General features: G+C 37.4%; 2 protein-coding genes across 2 annotated transcripts; both read left to right on the top strand.

Moving 5' to 3' along the window:
* The first annotated feature begins 286 nt into the window (after positions 1-286).
* Positions 287-3,249, top strand: LOC102716413 (50S ribosomal protein L21, mitochondrial). Its single transcript, XM_006654706.3, has 5 exons — positions 287-746; positions 835-915; positions 1,429-1,530; positions 2,467-2,541; positions 2,647-3,249. The coding sequence occupies exons 1-5, from the start codon at positions 321-323 to the stop codon at positions 2,716-2,718; spliced, it is 756 nt and encodes a 251-aa protein (XP_006654769.1). The 5' UTR covers positions 287-320; the 3' UTR covers positions 2,719-3,249.
* Positions 3,250-17,142: 13,893 nt separating this feature from the next.
* LOC102715856 (probable ubiquitin-conjugating enzyme E2 24) lies at positions 17,143-21,765 on the top strand. The gene is made up of 8 exons (XM_015837429.1): positions 17,143-18,576; positions 18,743-18,874; positions 18,959-19,102; positions 19,175-19,375; positions 19,491-19,554; positions 20,089-20,228; positions 20,325-20,636; positions 21,171-21,765. Exons 1-8 carry the CDS (start codon positions 17,143-17,145, stop codon positions 21,396-21,398), a joined length of 2,655 nt encoding a protein of 884 aa, XP_015692915.1. The 3' UTR covers positions 21,399-21,765.
* Positions 21,766-21,939: the final 174 nt, after the last annotated feature.

Below are 21,939 nucleotides of genomic sequence, written 5' to 3'. Positions count from 1 at the left end.
TAGAATATTTTTAATATTTAATATATAAATATTTAAAAATAATCATATTTTGGGATGGATGATTTTGGGATGGATGAATGGAGGCTGTAATAACAAAAATGCTTTATTGTACGAGAGCAAAGGCAAGCTAGAAGTCAAGAATACGCGTTTTATCAAGAACTTTTACGTCTTCCCCACTAGAACGCGTAAACTCGTTTGATGTTTTTCGAAGAGGGCCCACTAGCAGTGTCACTCTCCCCGTCTCATCCCCTTAAACCCTCGTCAAAAACCGCTGCCCAGAGAATATTTCCATTTCTACCCCTTCCGCCGCCGCCGCAGCCATGGCGACGCGGCGATGCCTCCTCCGCCTCCTCTCGCGCCGCCTCGTCGCCCACAGCACTCAACCCCTCGCGGCGGCCTCGATCCCGACGCGAAGCCTAACCTCCCTGGTCCAGCCCCTCGCGCCCCGGAGTCCCCGCGCCGCCCTCGATTCCCCTCGGCTCTTCCCCTCGCGCTGCCACTTCGCGTCCCGGTCCTCGGGGGACGAAGAGGAAGGGGATGATGAGGATCACTACGAGGAAGAAGGGAGCGAGGACGAGTGGGGGGAGGAGGAGGAGGAGGAGGCGGTGGCCGCGAAGCCCCCCAGCGGGAAGACGGAGGAGGAGAAGGTGGCGGAGGCGGCGGAGATAGGGTACAAGGTGATGGGCCCGCTCGGGGCCGACGAGAAGCCCTTCAAGCCCTACGAGCCCGTGTTCGCCGTCGTCCAGGTCTGCTCCGTTTGTTCCCAAGCTATACCGTTCTGTGTTTGGGCGTGGATCTTGTGGGTGATTGGATACCCGTTGCTTCTGCCTGCAGATTGGTTCACATCAGTTTAAGGTGAGCAATGGCGACTCAATCTTCACGGAGAGGTTGAAGTTTTGCGACGTGAATGATAAGGTAACCCTGCACTTTGAACGCAGCTGTTTACATTTTATTTTTTTTATCAAGTTTGTGAACTTGATGGAGTATAGTCGAGGTTATGAGATCATGTTTTAGTAGATTGATCTTTGATCTTTTCTCGTGTGACGATGGCAATAAATTATACCCATGCAGTGAAACTCCAAGTTCTGAGCTGATTGTAAGGCACTTGTTATGTTAGGATGTAGAATTGCATGCAATGCATGATCCGATGTGGGTACTATGATCCCACCGTTATACCTCAGAATTTCTGCTGGCGCTTTTGACTATTGACAATTGTTTTATTTGTGATGAGAGCTTTGAACTTTCTTATTAAAAGGTTGCTTCAGAAATGTACCAAACATTGAAATTTAAGCTTGCAGAGTATGTGGACGTGCTAGAAACATGAATTGTTGTTATACCTTACTCTCATAATATTGTTCCTGTGTTCCATGTTCCATCAGTGTCTGTGATAGTGGTCTATTGATAGCTTTGATGATGTTTTTGGTGCAGTTAATTTTGAATCGAGTTCTCATGCTTGGTTCACAAACTCAAACGGTCATTGGGAGGCCAATTCTTCCTGATGCTGCTGTTCACGCTGTTGTTGAAGAGCATGTAAGAAAGACTCTTCTTGATGCTATTTCACCTTTTAGGAGCATGTTATCTAGTCTGACAGTCTTCACAATAGAGTGAAGTTCATGAAATGTTGTTAGTCTATATTTTCTGAAACAAGATTACAAGCACATCTGCTAAGTATTAGATCTGCATTTGCAAATCATGCGCTCAGCAATATCTATGCAGATTCCAGTTATCTGAATCCATATGTATCAAGGAATCATTAGTTTGCATGAAACCTTTTTTAGCATCACCTAGGTGTACGAGCGATCTATGTATTTGAAGGCTGATGGTACCTTGGGTACTTTTTTATTGTGCACCATCGTTAAGGTTGGGAATGTGTGTCGTAATAGGATCCTCCTCACTGATGAATTAGAATATTACTTGATTTATTATGCAAGAGAATTCACGGAAACAAACGGTGCATATGTTTACATGTTCCTTCGTTATGCTACCATCGACTGATGATGCTAACAAACTTAAGTATCTAGTACAACATTCCATATGCTTTGAGCATGTTTTTATTAGTATATTGGATATCTGCTTTACGTATGATTTGTATAAGATAACAAACGTATAGAGTTTTTCATTACTTCTGAAGGGCCATGAACTAATGCACTGACCTGTGTTCTTCTTTGTATGATCCTTCCAAACTACCAAAATTAACTGAAATTGAATGATTATAAGATATAGTATGAACTATATTTGTGGGTTAAGTGCTACTTGCAGCTTTTGGATTTTTCTGACAATCATTTGTCCTAATGTGTACAGAGATATTCGATTAAGAAAGGGTATACTTTTCCCAATTGCGTGTTTTAATTCTTGCCATTAATTCAACATGTTACCTTTCTAGAATTAGTTAGATAGAACCCAGTTTCGATACAAGTCATATTGTGGTACACAATTCCAACTCAAATTTTCTTGATGGTATTTTAGGCGCTAGATGCAAAAGTTATAATATTCAAGAAGAAAAGAAGAAAAAATTATCGCCGAACAAAGGGCCACCGTCAGGTAATTTCACATAAGTTGCTTTCATTATATTGTGTTGTCTAAATAAATGCTGCTATTGATTATATCCATTGTTTAATTCTTACCTTATGCACTGGTAATTTTCAGGAATTGACAAAGCTGAGAATAACCAACATTGAAGGAATAGATAAATCAGAGCCTGCTGCTGTTGCTGCTTAAATTAAGTCTGAGGCTGCTTTTTTTTCTGTTTACATCACATCACCACTTCCAAGGCAGTCCATGCTGGTTTTTAGATTTCTTTCAATCAAATCTTGATGCGCTTGCTGTTGCTTATTCCCATTCACTAATTGAAAGAGCCAAAGCTGAAGCACTTATCTGTGTATCCACATTATGGGCACGGGCTACTCAAGCTATGCCTTCTCACACAATGCCAATGTCTTGACCAGTTTGGATATTCTGATGCGGATCACATCTTGTAGTTACAGCGAAACTGACCTCCTGTATTCTTTTTCCATTTACTGGCGTACCTCCCCGAATCAAATGTCTTCTAATGCATCACTGCCAATGGGCCATGTATACTGTTCAAACCATTAATAATAAACTGAAAGTTTGGTTACCATTTGATTAGAAATCTGAACTGAAAATGTACCAGCCTATGCTAATCTAACTTATGATGATATGTAGAGCCATAGAGGGATATCTCTTGTAACTTGTTAAGTGTCATAAAAAACCTTCAAAACAGATTGTTACACTATTCTGTCAGGTTCCTGCATCGGTTCTTCCCGTGTTCCCATATTTTGAACTGTCCCAGCTAGAATTGAAGCGTGATATTCATCTGATATTATAGAGGATATCAGACTTACCCATAAACATATTTGCAAACTGACACCACTTCACTTTGTTTCAGCTTCTATAATGTGTTCTTTTAGAAGAAGAGACGCTACAGATGAAAAACCAAGTAAATGTAGTGCAATGCTTTGAGGATAGCAATCCAAAATCCATGAGATTAGTGTCTGTCGTTATATCATATCGTCTTTACTAATCAGAACACGGTTACTCTGTCTGAGCTATCTCTTCGCTGTATCATCTAGTTCTGAAGTTAATCTGAACGCTAGAGATTTCGTTGTGGTTCTGAAGTTGCAGTCTTAGGGTGGCACTAACTTTAAAAACAACTAAAAAAAGGGTTAAAGAACTCCTAGTGGATATGAGTTATTATTATTTTTACCTTCTGTCACTCTCATACAAAGTATCATACTTTAACGTGCCCATGGAGCCTACATGACAATAATAGTTTATCTGCCTGTAAAAAAATAATCCTATTGTCCTCTCTCATTTTCTGTCGAGTCAACATAGCCACCTCGATTCTTTGTGCATGATTTTCTTCTCATTTGCATCGACTTTGCAAGGCAATAACATGATGCAACAAGCATTATCAACAAAATTACTTTGTTAATCTCAACCTTGTATCTGATTGCTCATCTTCTGTTCAATAATTTTAATTTTGAGTAAAGTACATGGCCGGTTCTTCAAATTGTGACGCGGTACCACTTAGGTCCATAAACTTAGAAAATATATGTTTAGGTCCATAAACTTGTTTTAACGTCTAATCATAGACCTAGATGGTACATTAAAACAAGTTTATGGACCTGGATGGTACATTAAAATAAGTTCATGGACCTGGATGTTACATTAAAACAAGTTCATGGATTTAAATGTGTATTTTCTAAGTTTATGAACCTAAGTGAGACCGGCCATGTACTTTACTCTTTAATTTTTAATAGGTCTGATGAACTTGGTGACTGATTTGGTGGATTCGACTTCTGATTTGAGCCTTCTTTTGGGCCATTTTTTTGTGGTTGCTGTTGTTCAGGCTTGCATTTGCTTTAGTATACACATGCATATACTGATATACATGCTTGCATAGTTTTTTTTTTGGAGAAGTAATCTACCAATGATGATGAATTGAAGATTAAACGGGAGGAATAGTAACATTTTGTTTTTTTGGCTGTCTCGTTTTGACAATTGTGTTGTATCTTAATAATCGAAAAGCTACCAATAAGGTTATATCGTGATGGACTCACCCACTTGTAAATTAGATCATTTAATTAAGTCACCTGTCTTTCCACAACAATCATACACCGTACAGAGTACACCAATGAGTCTGTCAGGTACACTATGAGACTATTCAACCATCTTCCTCCTTCACACGCATTAGTATCCCTTACTGTACACCGATGGTTCCTTAGGTATACGGACCTCGCAGACACCCACGATCCATCGAACTTTTGAACTCCAGCGTTTGTGGGGTTAAAGATGTTAAAATAGCAAATATGCAATACCAATTGTACGTTTATAAATGTTTTTTTTCACCCCAAAAACTAGCTAACGAAATGAGTGGAGCCTACTCATAAATCATGTCTCTTGTCCTTTCACAACAAATGTGTAACTATTTTACAGACTTTTCATGTATTCTGTAATAAATGTCACTTATTTTCAATCCTATCTGCTCAAGAATACGCCAGTTTATATTTCCTAAGCTAAGTGCTGGCTTAGTTTAGGCTAAAGAAAAAACTAAGGGCATGCGAATGAATTACAATTCTCTGTTCACTACCAAAATCTCTTGAATTTGCTTCCTATTATCTCCCTCCGTTTCACTGTATGACTAACCTTGTTTAGATGCTAATGAATCTAAACATGTATATAAAGTATATACATTCATCGATTGATAAATTTAGATAAGCCTAGAAAGTCTTATAATATAAAACAAACCTAGTATAGACTTTACATATCTTCTTATGATATGTAAGCCGACAAGCCTGGTTGTTTCGAAGCCGAAAGATCGAAGCTGTATCCACATAGGATAGCCCCTTTTCTGATGACAACACAAATGCAGACCCCCCAAGTTTGTTTGCATTCATGCAATTCCAAGACCTTCAGTTATGATAAACAATCTAGCTAATCTGATGTTATGCTTACAAACAGGCAATCAATGATAAACAGGGTTGCGCACTAGAACACAGGGATGATCTCCAACCTAACATGAAGTTTCATGAACAACCCATCTTTGAAAATCTCATAGTGATTTGGTCTGTCTCTTAGACTGTTTAATTGGGTGTAACATCAGGCATCTCTTCAGGACCCAGCCCAATTGGAAGCCATGTTCATCTACATAGCCTCCACCCACCAATCCAAAGATGCCACACCAAAAGGCAGGGTTGGAGGCAATGATGCACAAAAGGCACTTTGTCAAAGGCAAAGAACCACCATTGGTGGGTGTCAATGCTGCAGGTCACACACAAGAACACATCCCTTGACTGTAATGGAGGAACTGTTGTGAGCATTTAGATTGGAGCATATCCTCTTCAAGTGCATGTGTTTTGGTTTGTTAAAGAACCCTGATTGTTGCAGCCTGCTTTCCATCTTCCTTTTTAGGTGCCTCCGATCCCCACTTTGTGCCATGGGAAATTGATGTAGAGCTTATCCAATTCCTTCTCTGCACTTGTTGCAATCCTCTCTTATCTCAGCCTGTGACACATTTCTCTTTCTGAAATGTCATGATCCTTCCTACTGATCCGCCTTCTTATGGAACTCAAAATGTACTTAGCTGGAAAAATAAATTTGCAGATACTTTTTTAGTTGAGCCTCTTGTATCAAATTTAAGCCAAAGGCTTAAAGTGATTAAAAGGATATGCTTTGAGTCTTTTCTTGTAAGGTCTCGTTCACAAAATCTCAACCCCGACGGCTGTGACTCGCCTGGAAAGTTATAACAGAATATGCTGCCTTAGTGGTCTGTGCTTTTCTCGTGTAAAGTTTGGCTCAAGAAGATTCTGAACTATTATTTCTCATGATTTTTCTAGTAAACTTCCATTCAGACAACATTAATGTGTTCAGTTTTATAATTTTTGTGGAAAGTTCGAGAGTACAAATGATGGCATATGCTGCAAGAGAAACCTATACTTTTGACACAAAATTTGGTCCATAAAGAGACTGAATACTTTGTATTTAACCTCCATGATACAATTGTGCTGCCCAATGAGTTGTACTACTCTCTTGATCATAGTCACCCTAGAACATAATCAACAAAACTTCCTAGAATCATCTACTGATGGTGATATTTCTAGACACTGTTTTTTCCAACTTCTCACCAATCCATTATCCATGTCTAAAAACTCTGCATAATGGATCTATTCAGGAGAAAAGGCTTGTGCATTATTCAGATAAATGTCACAACGGAGCATGCCAGGAGGACAGAAGGAACGCATACACCAGTTGACCTAAATGTAAAATGCTTAAGTAGGTCCGTTGGACTTAGTGGCTCAAGGATCTAGTGGACATTCCAAAAGCATATCATTGGCTGAATAATGGAGCACAGTTCTAATGGCATCTGCTGAATTTGGTTGAGAACAGTTTATGCTGACAGCTGAAAAACTGGCATAAGCACTATTAGCAGTAGCATTGCACTGCAGCAAACAGTTATCCCACTTCTTGCAATGCAACTATGGTTAGTGTGAGATCAGATCTTAATTAAGAGATGATAAGTTAACAGAACAATGCATGATCTAACTAATAAACACCTGAACTGAACTTTTTCCCTGTCCTTAGGCCTTATCTGTGATGCATTGGATCCAGATGAGGCTTCAGAAAGGGCTTTGTTGTATGCATATGTAGACTCATATGTTGCAGCTGTGTTTATCTGACACAATTAAGTGTTGCATAATCAGTCAGTTTTCATTTCATAGAGTATGTTTGATTTTTTTTTCGTTTGACCTTTGGCTGTACATTATCAGATCATCAGAACCGTTGATTGCATGGTCAGATTGTGCAAGATACGTGGAGTTCACCATGCATTTTTTTTTACCAGGCACTGCTGATCCCATTTCCACTGACCCCTACTTAGACTTGAGCTGATTGTGACAAATGAAGGTTCATTTACTAGAACTACCCAACGAGTACACACAACTTAGAGCTGATGATGTGTCCATGCAAGTAGCAGTGACGTGTCAATAGCTCAATAGATCTGCATTTTAATGACAGATACTTAGAGCATCTTCACGAGCATGGCTAAAATTTGTCTCTTCAAATCTTAATTTAGCTATTAATATAAAAACAGTTTACTTTTAAATTAACATGCACTTCAACAGATATTTCGTCCTCACTATCTAAATCGTTACCATTGTCCAAAATATAAAAACTCCAACAACCTCAAGAGTCTCTCTGTATCCACTCTTTATATTCACTCTCTATATTTCTCCAGAAAATATACGTCGGACATACGGATAGCCATCCAAGTTGATGAGAGGAAGACTTGCTAGATTTGGCTATTGAGAGAACAAGTTTAGTCATGACATGTCAAGTCATATTAGTAGTCTCTTGAAAGTCATTTTTTAATATAATTGCTAGAGTTTGATATAGAATAATTTGATTACTCTCCTGAAGATGCTCTTAGCTTTCCACGTTGGTGACATTTCGCCACACCCTTGTTCTTTTGATTAGCACTATGTAAGAGCTATTCCAGAGAATGATGCAAGATTAAAAAAATGGATTTCATACTTGTCAAATGGGGCACTAAACTATCACCTTATCGCTCCACTGGCACTAGTGGAGCAGTGACGCAGCTGCAAATGAACAAGAAAACCTCTCAGAGAAATTTTTTTAAAAAAAGGTGAATGGATGATGTTAGAGTTCGTAATTGACATAAAGCAAAATTTGCAAAATACTGGGTGCTTCATGGAAAGATGTCGTTACAGAAGTTTTCAGCACATGCTGCTGATCGATTCATGCGTACGACTAGTCAGTCACTTATGGATAATAAAAGGGAGAATTCGAGTTGGAAATTTTGTTCCGGAAACGATTTAATCAGTTGAATTAAACAAAACAGGCACCTAAATTTAACTGCCTTGCTTATAAAACAAAATTTAAAATCGTAGACTTAAATTTAATTTAAGTTGATTTTAATATTTTTTATCTTAGTTTAAATTTTAGTCTTTGCTTTTAAATCGTTAAGAACATATTTAAGTTTATATTCATAAATTGTTTTTTATTCGTAAAAACATCATCCGTCTTTTGTCTAAAAAGCCAAACAATCAACACCTAAGCCAAGAGCACCCAAACTCTGATGGTAGATGTGGTAATCGGTACAACGACACCATCTCATCAATTCAACTAGGATACTCCTAGGATTCCTTTCGACAAAACCTTATATATATATATATATATATATATATATATATATATATATATATATATATATATATATATTGATATTGACATCCAAACCTTGTTCTTCTAGCGATGAAAGATCAAAAAAATTCTATTTTTTGTTAGCTATTTAGTAGTATAAATAACAGAATTAACTGCTATAAAATTAAAAATTTACTCTATAAAATGAGATAATGAACTTCTATATTGAAATATTTTATAGAAAATATAACGTTTAGCAGTTCGAGTAGCCTGCACATAAAAGTCAATAATAATAATCTGCTGACAAGAACACAATTAGTTGACTTTTAAAACTTTATCCATTTTAATGAGCTTGTCTACCATGCTCTTTGCCGGGTAGTATTCTAATACTAGTATTACCTTCGGTAGAAGAATCTTGACCGTTTGATTTAGGGTTCTACTACCAATGGAAAAAAATTACTATCAGTGGTTAATGTTAGTATAATTAGATCTAATTCATGGATTACAAAGATAAATAATTTATATAATTCTACTTATAGAGCATTATAGGGCACCTATTAATTATATATTATAATAAATTTGTAAAATCAAAGAAGACTATGATATCATGGTAATACTTTTTTAACCCAAATCTAAGCAAACCATTTTTCATTGTAAAAGTAAACATTTGATAAATTATAAATGGTCAAACTTTCAAAAGTTTGATATAATCTTATGAGAAAATCTAACAAATGTCATTGACAAACATTTAATTCTAAGAAATGTTATCGACGAGTGTGAGTTCTACAAAATACTATCGTACAAACGAATTTATCTAAGAAATGACATCGTCGTTAGGGTTCCGTCACATTTTCCGTTAAGTGCTATAGTATGAACAGTGTACTTAACAACAGAAATAGACGGAATCCCAACGACGATGACATTTCTTAGACAAATTCGTTTATACGATGATATTTCTTAGAACCGGCATTCATCAATGACTTTTTTTAGACTTAAACATTTATCAATGATATTTTTTAGATTATCTCTAATCTTATTGTAAACATCATATATTTATGACCAAAGAAAATATACCACAGGTAAGCATCATTGGTGCGAAATTTTAATATTTTACACCACATCTTTTCACTTCTACTTATAAGCCAAAATATAAATTTTCAACCTTAAATTTAAAGTTGATTTTGAGTTTTTTTTACCAAAGTTTATTTTTCAGTCTTGACTTTTAGATCGCTAAGAATACGTATATAAAATTTTATTCAGAAATTATTTTTTATTTGTAAATATTCTGTTTGGAATCACCCCCTTAGTTATTTCTAAGAAATAGGAATTATGCAAAAAGCCTTGTCATGCACTCCGTCGTATTGTCCAACTGCCTAAGAAATAGTGTTTTCCCATGGTTATTTGTATTCTATTATCAGTGATATTACCGGCGGAAAACGCTCAGTCTCTTCGTACATGGTGTGACTATTCCCAGTTTCTTCTTTGTCGGGTTTGGCCGGACAAAGTATGAAAAGAGACAGGTAATTAACCCAACTTTGTCAAGCTTCAAATCTTAAAGTATAAACATGGGACAAATCAACTAAGATAAGAAATTCATCTGTCAGGCAAACGAGAAAAACTGATCAATCTATCGGACAAACGAGAAAAGGCCACTGTCTCTCTGCTTAGCCTAAAATTTCAGGCAAAGCAACACACTTACTAATCCGTCAGTCAAATGAGAAAATGATCTTACCATCAGTGATGGCAAAGGTGTGGCTGTAATAAAGCTCACGTTCTCTGACAGAAAGCTCGATCAGACACACACACACACACAGGTATATCCTGCAAATTATCCCTCCCATTTCGCTATCAACATTCAGTTCTTGCATTGCTTGCTCCCTGGGATTTGGAATATCCTGTTCAGATACCTTAAAAAGAGGAGACACATCACAAGATCCCTTGCACATTCAGGCAACAATCAGCACGGGAAAGCCAAGTGCAGTTAGCAAGCAACCAGCAAATGCAGCCACATTGTTTCAGTCGTCGGCGTCGTGCTGGAAAGGAGTCTTTCAGGTCTTGACACATCAAAGATCTCCACCGAATTTTTAACAAGTGATTATTTATTATAATTGTTGCTGCTGTTGCTGCAGCACTAAACATGGCCATTTGGTGGATGTTTTGTCTAGAAATGTTCAGAAAACCTAACTGAGCAATTTTAGTGCAGAAAGCGAGGAAGTGATGAGGAGCTGACCAACCGAAAGGAGGCAGATGCAGGTGAGGTTGTGCTGCTGCACTTTGGACGGCGAATTCAGCAGCCGTGTGGATGGATATTCTGCATGCGATCCCGGGATCCTGTAAAGGAGGGTTGGATGCACTTTCAGGGGTATGGAATGCAGACAGCGTTGCATCCTGTTTCCGAATGAGAAGTGAATGAATTTTCTTTGTTTTGTTATTATAGGTTGAGCCAGCTTAGAACTTAGTCTGAAAATGCAGAAAATTAGTATGTATGTAAAATCTCTGATTTCTTTTTGTGTATGGTTATAAAGGTTTTATGTGATGTCTTGATTTATCACGAGTCTCTTAAAGAAGTCAACTTACCGTTAGTTAACATACGGTTATCATGCCAAACACATCTGATTCTAACAACATTTTTAAAATTAATCTTTTGATAAATTTTGTTTGGGTTCTTTGAAACATTTAGTCTCAAAATATAGGGTTTATTAAAACAAATATCTATCGTGGGGTTTTGTGTTGTGCGTGCCTCAAAACATGAGGTCTTATGAAATTTACTCTAACAATTTAAGTACTGTACATCAATTACCCTCGATTACTTGTCATTTTAGAGCCCATCTTTTCTCTTCTGCATGCTTATAAGACAAAGTTTAAATTTGTAAACTTATATTTGGAAGATATTTTGAAGTTTTTTCACAGGAGTTTATTTTTCAGTTTTGGTTTTTTATCGCTAAAAACACTTATATAACATAACATTTATAAATTATTTTTATTTGTAAATATGCCATTTGATTGTATCAGTGTCCAAAACATTATCCTTTTGAGAACACGAATGATATATTTTCCGGAATTTAGTAAGACACAGATAATGACTTTTTTCTTTTACAAAACACAACACAATTTGCATCCAATTAATCTATATGCATTTATTACACTAACAGTCAAAATGCATGTGCGTATATTTGCCTCGAAAGAGCATGCATAGCATTGCAATTTTATTGAAGTTTTCAGATGTTTTGAGTAATAATTTGCTATCAAATTTGTATATCAAAACCGTACCACTGTTCATATTAACATGTTCCTTTATGACACTTAAGTTATCTACAGTATTGCTCTCTCTCTCACATGTAGGCCTCGCGTGCTCTTGGGCCCATATTTTAGCTTGAAAAAAAAATACTTTATAGATCTCAATCCATATATTACCTACTCATCCCATCTCAGAAAGATTTTATTTTTAGTATATCTCACATATACTTATACAAAGTATAAAGACTAGAATGTCATTCACTTTTCAAACCCCAGTGTATTTGTCCCTTACTTTTTTAAATCAATACATATGTCCCATACTTTAACAAACTCTAGTGCAATAGTTGTTTAAAAATAAAGTCTTTATAGGATAACAAGATGGGCTAAAAATGAAGTTTTGTTTTGGAATAGAGGTAGCAACTATTACTCCCTCCGGTTTATAATGATGGATGTGTTGAATTTTGAACACACGTTTGATAATTTGTCTTATTTAAAAATATTATAAAACTACTATTTATTTTATTGTGATTTGTTTTATCATTATAAGTATTTCAAACATAACTTATATTTTTGCATATTTAAAAAATTAAATAAGACTAATAATCAAACACATATAAAAAGTAAATAGCGTTAAACGCTAAAAATCCAAGACAGTATTTATAAAAATAACTCTAAAAGAATCCACATATTTGATCTTGAGGCTATAAATTACCACATTAAAAAAAGAAGCAAATTTGAGTTATCAGATCACAGTGGGTCTAGATTATTGCGTGTGGATTGACTGATGTAGTCATTTATATCTATACTCCTATAAACATTTTCAGAGTTGGTGGCTAGTGGCAGTGAATCTGATACCACCACCAACTCCCTATTTTTACCTATACCTTATCTTTTAAAAGAAAAAAATTATGGATCTCATGTCAACCACTCTGCTACCTCTATTTATTATGAGAAGAAAAAGACAATAGGACCAATAGACCCACATGTCAATAACAAATATATGCAGTAATTAAAAAATAATACATGCAAAAAATATTAATAACATGTTAATAATATTTTTAAATAAAATTCCGTTGATAGTATGTTAGTATACAAAATACAATTATATAGCTAAAAGTTGTATGTGAAAAGCAAACGTATAGAAGTAAAATATAAGAGTTGCATATGAAATATAAACCTTATAGAAATGAACATAAGAGTTACATATGAATCCAAATACACTACATATGACGTTATCTATATAAATAAAATTTAGAGTTACGTATTAAATCAAAATCTACGTGAATTATTTAGCTTCGGTTCGCTAGGTTTTATGATAACATAAAAATCCTCAGTATTATTTGACGTTTCTAACCGTAGAATTACAATAAATCATATAGTAGTTTTATGGCTAAAATGCCGTATCGTATGGAAGTGACTAGAGGGATCACGTGACAGCTGACTACTCGAGATTACAACCTCGTCTTGTAAGAAAAAAAATTAAATTTTCAGCTTTATATTTGAAGTTAATTTTTTTATTGTATTTTATTTTGTAGTATTACTTTTTAAATCGTCAAAAACATATATAAAAGTTTTATATATAAATTAATTTTATAAATATACCATTTCGCTTATTCATAATATAAGTCAAAAGATGGACGCTTTACGAAATTACCAAGGAGGAAAAATTTTAATACAAAGATGTGAATTCCAGAACAATCATAAAGTCAAAACAAAAAGGAGAAACTCAAACTCATCATTAGGGCCTTAGGGGAAGGAAAAGAATGCACAATGGTGCAGCAGCATAATCAATCCCATTAACTTAACCACTAACAAATTCACTGTCTTAAATTACTGGCGCAGTTAGGCACACATCATTTCACCCTAGTGGCAGGAGCAAACAGTGAGAGAGCATGGGAGCTGGAAGAAAACGAGTCCAAATGAAAATTCGCACTTGGATTCTTGGGGAAGAAAAAGGTGGTAGTAGAAGAAAGCACCAAAGTGGCGGTGAGGAATCCCATTAGCGCAATTAGGAATTAATTTTGGTGGCCCAATTAAAGAAAGCAAAAGAATTTGGAGGAGGAGCACCCAAAAAAGGCGAAGCCTTTGCGCCCCGTAGAAATTACCAGCACCATCACGAGAGCAGCAGCCTAGCGGAGCACCGAGCAAGAAGAAGAAGAAGCAGCAGCAGCAGCAGCTTGCTCTCTCTCTCTCTCTCTCTCTCTCTAGGCTCCTTCCAGTTTAGCTCCGCCGTGCGCTGAGATTTGGTGCAAGGTGGTGGGTTGTTGTTGGTGGTGGCGATTTGCCTCATTGGCTCTTGATTTTCTCCGAGGATTTGGAGCTGTTGAGGAACAAAGGAGCTTGCTTGCCATGGTCGAAGGGTTCGGGGATGGATTGAGGCGTTGGGGAAGAGGAGCCTAGCTTCCTCTTCTTCTTCGGTGATCGGGTTTGGGGTGCTTGGAATCGCGGAGCTGGCATGGTGGAGGATTGGGCTTGTCACAGTCTCAGGTAATGGATAGCATTCTCTTCTCGAATTTGGTTTCTTTTCGGCTTTTCCTTCCCTGCCACCGCCCCGGCGATCTCCGGCGGCAGCTGCCCTCCGCGCCGCCCCTGCCCCGGCGAGGCTGGGCGGCAGCGGCGGCTGCCACCCAGCCTGCCGTATTGTGCTCGTTTGCAAGAACTGCGCTTCAATGGAGAGTTTCTTGTGCTGTCTCGATTTGGCCATCACGTTTACATGGTTAAAAATCGCAGTCTTAAAAAAAAATAAATCAGGTGTTCCTCGTTAGCTCTTGATAGCAATGCGTCTGATGTTTTTTGTCAGACTTAGAACTGTTGGATTGGAGGAGATTTGTCATATGTGAGTACTTTGTGGGTGTTACAAATTGTTTTCGCGCCATTTTTTGCTATGGGTTTTGGGAGAACGTAATTAGCACGGAAAGTAGTTTGTTGATATTTTGATTAGTTACCAGGATGGTTTTTTGGACGGGTTATATTTTAGTTGCTTATTATGGTGGACTTCGATGTTGAAATGTCTCATATTTGTCTGTACTGTTGTTTCTACCATGGGAACATCCAAACTTCAAGTCAAAATGAAAAAGGGAAAATTACCGATTCTAGATGACCTACCAGTTCGTCTAAATTATGATCGATCATTTCTTGCGTTAAATAATATGGGCATGATTGTCTGTTGGTGTTCCTGCCTCGTGTGTCAATCCTTTTATATGGACTTTCAGATGTAACATGTTTCATTGTAGTATCTGTTTTGATTTGACCCCTATATCTGGTTTTCCTAATAGTAAAGATCTAACCTTGTAATTATGCAGAAATTTTGAGTAATATTCTTCAATTTAGATTTCTTCCAACGACTGGTATCTGATTTTTCTTTCATGCAGTTCGATTGTATATTTGTATCACCTCTTTTTCTACTAATACCTCAATAGCTTTTGTGTCAGTTTAAAGCCTTAAGCTGGTATTACAATTACCAATGATTGCTTTTACTTTCGATTGACTGCTAAGTAGGGATCATATTGCAGAATGCTTAACCATGAACTTTCTGTAGACTGTTTACTTTCTTTTGTAACATCCTGTATGCTGTATTGCAAACTAGCTATTCATTATGTTTCCTGAATAGTGAAAATGTGTATATGCCCTGTTTGGGTAAGAAACATCACAAGAATATGCATGAAAAAGGGAAAATTGACTCTTTCAGGCAAATATTCGTTCTCGTTCGTCACAGGACTTATGATTTGACTTTAGATACCTTTACTATCAACAAGTAGTCGTTGATTCATATTCTACCTATTTTTGTTTGTACAGCTGCAAATGCTTATCCATGAGTACATGAGTAGTTGCTTGTGAAACTCAAATTTCCGTCGAGTCATCATACTAAAGTATTTGTACAAGGTTATTTGTACTAACCTAAATTTGTAAAAATTGCATATTGTCATCAAGCCACATGAAACTATCCATTCATATACCTATATGTAGAGTTGTAGATGATCCTTTTTCTTAAAAAAAAGATCATCAAAAAGATCAAAACACACACATACATATAAGGGGTTCCATCCGCAAATGATCTTAAATGTGGATCCATGACTACCACCACAAACATTTGTAGTAGCACATAAATCTTTATGAGCTTGATCTTGGTAGCTAATAATGTCTTTTGGTGTGATTATGCTCTAAAGCATCTAATATACTACTAATATCTTTCTCAATTTGGATGCTTGTGACCAATTGGACTGAAATTGTCACTACATATTTGCAGGGCCTGGTGATCAGTGCAAATAGACTTGAAAGACCATCGTATTCTTGTGATCTCAGCAAGTGAAGCCATATCTGATGAAAGCTTGTTATATTTGTTGCTTTCTTGATGAGATTTGATGCTTATGGCCACTTATGTCCTCTGATCATCCAAAGCAAAAAAAAAAAAAAAATCATTCAGCCAGTCTTATCTCTCTAGGAATTAACACCTGTGACAAGTTATTCCCTGTTTTTGGGCAAATCTCCTTTGGCAGTTGCACCTTCCTATCGATCGATTATCCTGAGCATATTCTCCTTATTGAGAGAATCCTTCGGCTGGGCAAATCTCCTTTGGCAAAATACATATCTATAGTCTGTCTATTCGGGCAAATCTCCTTTGGCATTTAGTTTAGATTGCTTACGGGCAAATCTCCTTTGGCACTACCTGTAGCTTCAGATTGCTCTTTGGGCAAATCTCCTTTGGCACTAGGTACTCTACCACTATTCATATTAGATATTTGGATCAAATATCCTCTGGAAATTAGTGGTTACATCATTATTTTCTGGAACTATATATTGTGGTAATTGTCCTTTAGCATTCGCACTCAATCGTACCGACTGTACACACGTTGATTGTACCACAATATCAATCTTCCCTGTTATCAATTCAGTAAAATACTGAACATCAGGAAGTCGAGAACAGTTCAAGGTAATACATCCTTTTATTAGTGTATTTTTTTAAATGTGTGCTGTCATTTTCCATAATATATATTCACTCGTTGTCATATCTTATTTCCTGTCTTTGACTCAAATTTTCAGCAAGAGTTTTGGCTGGTTACCTTTGTACTTTAGCAGCTGGAACCTGGAAGCTTTCAGGTTCTGAGCCTGGAAGATTGTTCTGTTGTTTATCAACTCTCTACATCAGTGCTCCTATCCTAAGAAGGTGAGGATGTAGTTAATATAATATTTCCTTTCAATTTTATCTTTGTCTGGTTGTATATGAAAATGAGAAGATGCTTTGTTTCAGTGCTTGGAAGGATGGATCTATTTGCAATAGACTCAGACAGTGAGTCATACGCTGAAACAAGTGACAGTGAAGAAGATCAAGAAGAATGTGAACTTACTTACTGTGGTCATGCCCAGAACATCTTGTCCAGCTTGGACGAGAGCATTGGAAAGATTGATAACTTTTTAAGTTTTGAAAGAGGGTTTCTGCATGGAGACATAGTTTGCTCAGCGGCTGACCCGTCTGGTCAACTGGGCCGTGTAGTTGAAGTTGACATGTTTGTAGACTTGGAGACAAGCTCCAGTGACATAATAAAACATGTCAACAGCAAGAAACTTTCAAGAGTTAGATCCTTTGTTTCGGGTGATTGTGTGGTGATGGGACCATGGATTGGACGGGTGATCAGGGCATTTGACCTGGTCACCGTTGTATTCAATGACGGGGCAAGGTGTGAAATGCTGTTGAGGGATTCGGAGGTACTGAAGCCCATTCCTCCAATCCTTTTTGAAGATGCACCCTATTTTTACTATCCAGGCCAACGTGTGAGTATTGTTCATCCCTCCATTTCAAAGTCGGGTACATGGTTGTGTGGATCATGGAAAGCCAGTAGAGATGAAGGAGTTGTGTCTCATGTCGATGTTGGGTTGGTCCATGTGAACTGGATCACCTCAGTAACAAATGTTTGGGGGGGTCAATCATCAAGTCCTCCAAGCTTTCAGGACCCAAAGAAGCTCACCTTGCTTTCATGCTTCCCTTACGCCAACTGGCAATTGGGTGACTGGTGCACTCTTTCAGATCACGAAGGAAGCCTCTGGGAAAATTCTGACAAATCTTGCTTCATGAGTACACCCTGGAAGTCCAGCTCTGACACTCAAAAGGCTTTCGGTACTTATGGTTCAGATTATTCTCAAACATATGTTGTTGCGAAGACAAAGAGCAGTGTTGGTGTTTTATGGCAAGATGGAAGTACATCTCTTGGTTTAGAACCTCAAAGTTTGGTTCCTGTGAGCACTCTTGGTGATCATGATTTCTGGCCTGGGCAATTTGTTCTTGAGAAACTGACGGTTGAGGATAATGGTAGATGCCAACGGACTGGGATAGTGACAAGTGTAGATGCACTTGAGCGGACTGTAAAGGTAAAATGGGCTATTTCAGTTGATAGTGATACTGCCAGTTCTGGAGATGGACCGACTGAGGAGACTGTGAGTGCTTACGAGCTAGTATTACACCCAGATTTCTCCTTCTGCACTGGTGAAATTGTTATCAGGTCAGCTGTGAACATAGAAAATTCTGAAGCAAATCCCACCAATGGAACCGCAGCAGTTAGCAGGAGGAGCTTAGATAACTCAGCCTTCTTATCATGTATTGGCAAAGTTCTTGGGTACAAGGATGAAGGACTTGAAGTCCAATGGGCTAGTGGTGTGATATCTAAGGTAAGCTTAACTTTGAGAAACTTTCTTCCTTTTTTGTTGCTTTTCTTTATTTTGTTACAGAAGTGTTGCTTTGCTTCATACCAGTTTCATTTCCAAACTTTGATGAAACATGGATCTGTTCCTGGTCAGACTATCGATAGCATAACTTATCTTGTACAAATTTCAGGTTCAGCATTTTGAAGTTATTGCATTGGATAGGATTCTAGATGATTCTCTAGATTCCGTGATTGAGGAACATACAACTGATGATTTGGTAGACATGGCTGATCAGGAGAAAATGCACCTTGAGGATACAAAGGTTTGCTTCTTTCTACACATTCCATTGTATGATTCTTAACTGTATGGATTGAAATCTTACCAATGACTTAACGTTTTCATTCAGAATGATCTGGAAGAGTCTCCTGGAGACTGCACTGGATCCTTGTGCAAAGCCACTGCTTTCCTCTTTCCCAGGACAGCTTTTGAATTTCTGACAAACGTGGCTTCTAGTTTGTTTGGTGCTCACGATTCAACGTCTTCCAATTCAGTAAGTTCTATTTCTGGCTAGAGAACACTAGTTTAATTTTCATAGAGTTCTGAGACAACGGCGTTCTTTCAGGTCACTGTAGACCCTCAGTATAAAATTGTGACGACAGCAGAACTGCAGCCATCTCCAGAAGATCTCTCAGAAGAGAAACATGCCATGGAGTTGTTGTCAGGGATTGAGAAGCCAGCATTATCTTCAGAAAATATCATGCGATTTGATGTTGTAACCGACTGCTCTGATCATCACTTTGTCAAAGAAAATGGCCACGAAAATGTAATAGTTTACCCAGTGCAACTTTTGTTCTTCCTTTTTTTAGAAACACTGCAACGCGTATTACCTATTGGAGTATATGCAATTCAGTGTCATAATTTTTTTTCTGTTCTGCTAGGTCAAAAGAGGTTGGGGGAAGAAGATACAGCAGGAATGGACAATATTAAAAAATGATCTGCCAGGTTGGTTTGTCTCTCACTGTATCATATATTCAGTTGCAACTCTTTAGTACATTAAATCGGTATTTTGGAATATGTTTATTATAATTTTTTCGAGCTAGCATGTCTTAATACCGACAATCCTTATATTTAATTGATATGTTATTTATATACTTGTGGTCAAACATAGGAATAAGTTAAAAGTTTCTACACTCCACAGGATAGCATTGCATGTGGGAATCCCTGAAATAATCAATCTCATTGATGAGCACGCAAGGATATGAGTGGAGTTATAAATTCACAATTCATTTTGGTTATATCATGTATGTGACTTCTTATTATTTAATAAATCACTACCAGTTAATTATGAGAAAAGTTTAGCCATGGAACAAGAATTTGCAAATACAAGGACAATGGTATAGGAATTTTTGCTTGGAAGTTTTCTTGTAAAAACTCTTACATAGGAAAACAGTAACTCATTCTATTTACCACTTTTAGTTTGTTGGATGTAATTTCTTGTACAGCACGTATATGATGTGCTTTGTTTCTATTATGCAGATGGTATTCATGTTAGAGTTTATGAAGAAAGGATGGACCTCCTGAGGGCTTGCATTGTAGGTGCAGCTGGAACACCTTACCATGACAATCTTTTCTTCTTCGATATTTTATTTCCTCCTGATTATCCTCATGAACCACCTGTAAGTACTTCAGTTTGTATTGCTCTTAACTGCATCCTACAGTCCAGATTTTCTTGCTGCTGAACAGTAATTAATCCTGTTAACCTCTTTCCCCAGTCTGTTCACTACCACTCTGGTGGCCTTCGTTTGAACCCCAACTTGTATGAGTCAGGCAAAGTGTGTCTCAGCCTGCTCAAAACATGGGCAGGAACTGGTAATGAAGTGTGGAACCCTGAAAATTCGACTGTTCTTCAACTGCTGCTATCCCTTCAGGCTCTTGTTCTCAATGAAAAGCCTTACTTCAATGAGGCTGGCTATGACAAATTCATGGGGAAAGCAGATGGAGAGAAGAATTCCATCACTTACAATGAGAATGCTTTCCTGCTGTCGTGCAAGTCCATGACGTATATTTTACACAAGCCACCAAAGGTTCGTCTCAGCTCTGGAAATTTGGTACACGATAGTTTCTCAAAATAAAAATCATTGTATGCATACTATTCTTTTCTTCTCCTAATTGAAATGATATACATATCTCCTATGGATTCTCAGGGAAAAAATATATTCTGAAAATACCTTTTTATACACCTAATTTCCAGCACAATGTGCTCTACCGCAATGTATTGTCGATTTAATTTGTAATTTGTAAACTTTTCTTCCATAATCTTAATGAGATTTGGTTGGCCTCGTCCTGCGGCCAACCCGGCTAAAAAGAATAGTTCAACAAGTCTAGAATATCATGAAACCAAAACCTAAATTCTGTTCATGATTAAGAATGCTATGGCTTTAGTTTGTAATGCTTGATGTGCATTGATGGATCTCAATACAATAGTGTCCCCTTATCTACCAAAAGTTTCACATGAGTTTAGTATGTTTTATCTTATATATAACTGGGTCTGCTGTAAGAGTCACTTCTTTAAGAAATACGACGTGTATACTGATAGTTCTTTCTTTTCCTTGTTCTAGCATTTTGAGAAGTTTGTTGAGGAGCACTTCACCTGTCGTGCACCGCACATTCTGGATGCTTGCAAGGCTTATCTTGGCGGCGATCTTGTTGGACATGCGCGGGACAGTGCATACATATCAGACGATGGATGCAAGAACTCCTCAACCGGTTTCAAGATCATGCTTGGCAAGCTCTTGCCGAAGCTCGTTGCCACCTTCTCTGAAGCTGGCATCCCCTGCAGCCTGTGACTCATAGAATTGTGTTTGTTTACACTGGTGTTGTATATTTGCGACAAAATTGGGAACACCTATATATACCAGTATGCTGTATGTATATGTGCAAGATTTGTGTGTACCCAAATAAAATGCTGCCTAGGTTGTATGGTGCTTACACTGTGCTGTGTATGTTGTGTGGTAGAGGCAGCTGATGTGGTTGGGTTTGTGGGTCAGTTGTATCTTGAGTATGTGAAGTGTAATGTAAAATTGTAAGTGTGCTTATCTGAAATTCTAAATGGTAGCTGCCTGTACAGTCTGACAGAGCAGCTATCTGCTGTAATTGTACCATGGAGTACTTGGGATATTGCATTGTGAAATATGAACACAGCTGGTATCTGTATATGTTTCTCACGGTTTAGTTGGAAATTGTCAATCATTCCAGTTTTGTTATCTCCCTTGTCATCACAGCTTTGTTTTGGTTTGTCATCACATGATTTCCTCAATGCTCTGTTTAATCGATGCTGGTAGTTTTGTGGCTTTTCATCTCCCATAAACTTGGAGACTAATCAAGCTG

The sequence above is a fragment of the Oryza brachyantha genome, chromosome 5 (assembly GCF_000231095.2).
Source record: "Oryza brachyantha chromosome 5, ObraRS2, whole genome shotgun sequence".
In the NCBI taxonomy this organism is placed as follows: domain Eukaryota; kingdom Viridiplantae; phylum Streptophyta; class Magnoliopsida; order Poales; family Poaceae; genus Oryza; species Oryza brachyantha.
This window is presented reverse-complemented; position numbering and strand designations above follow the sequence as displayed.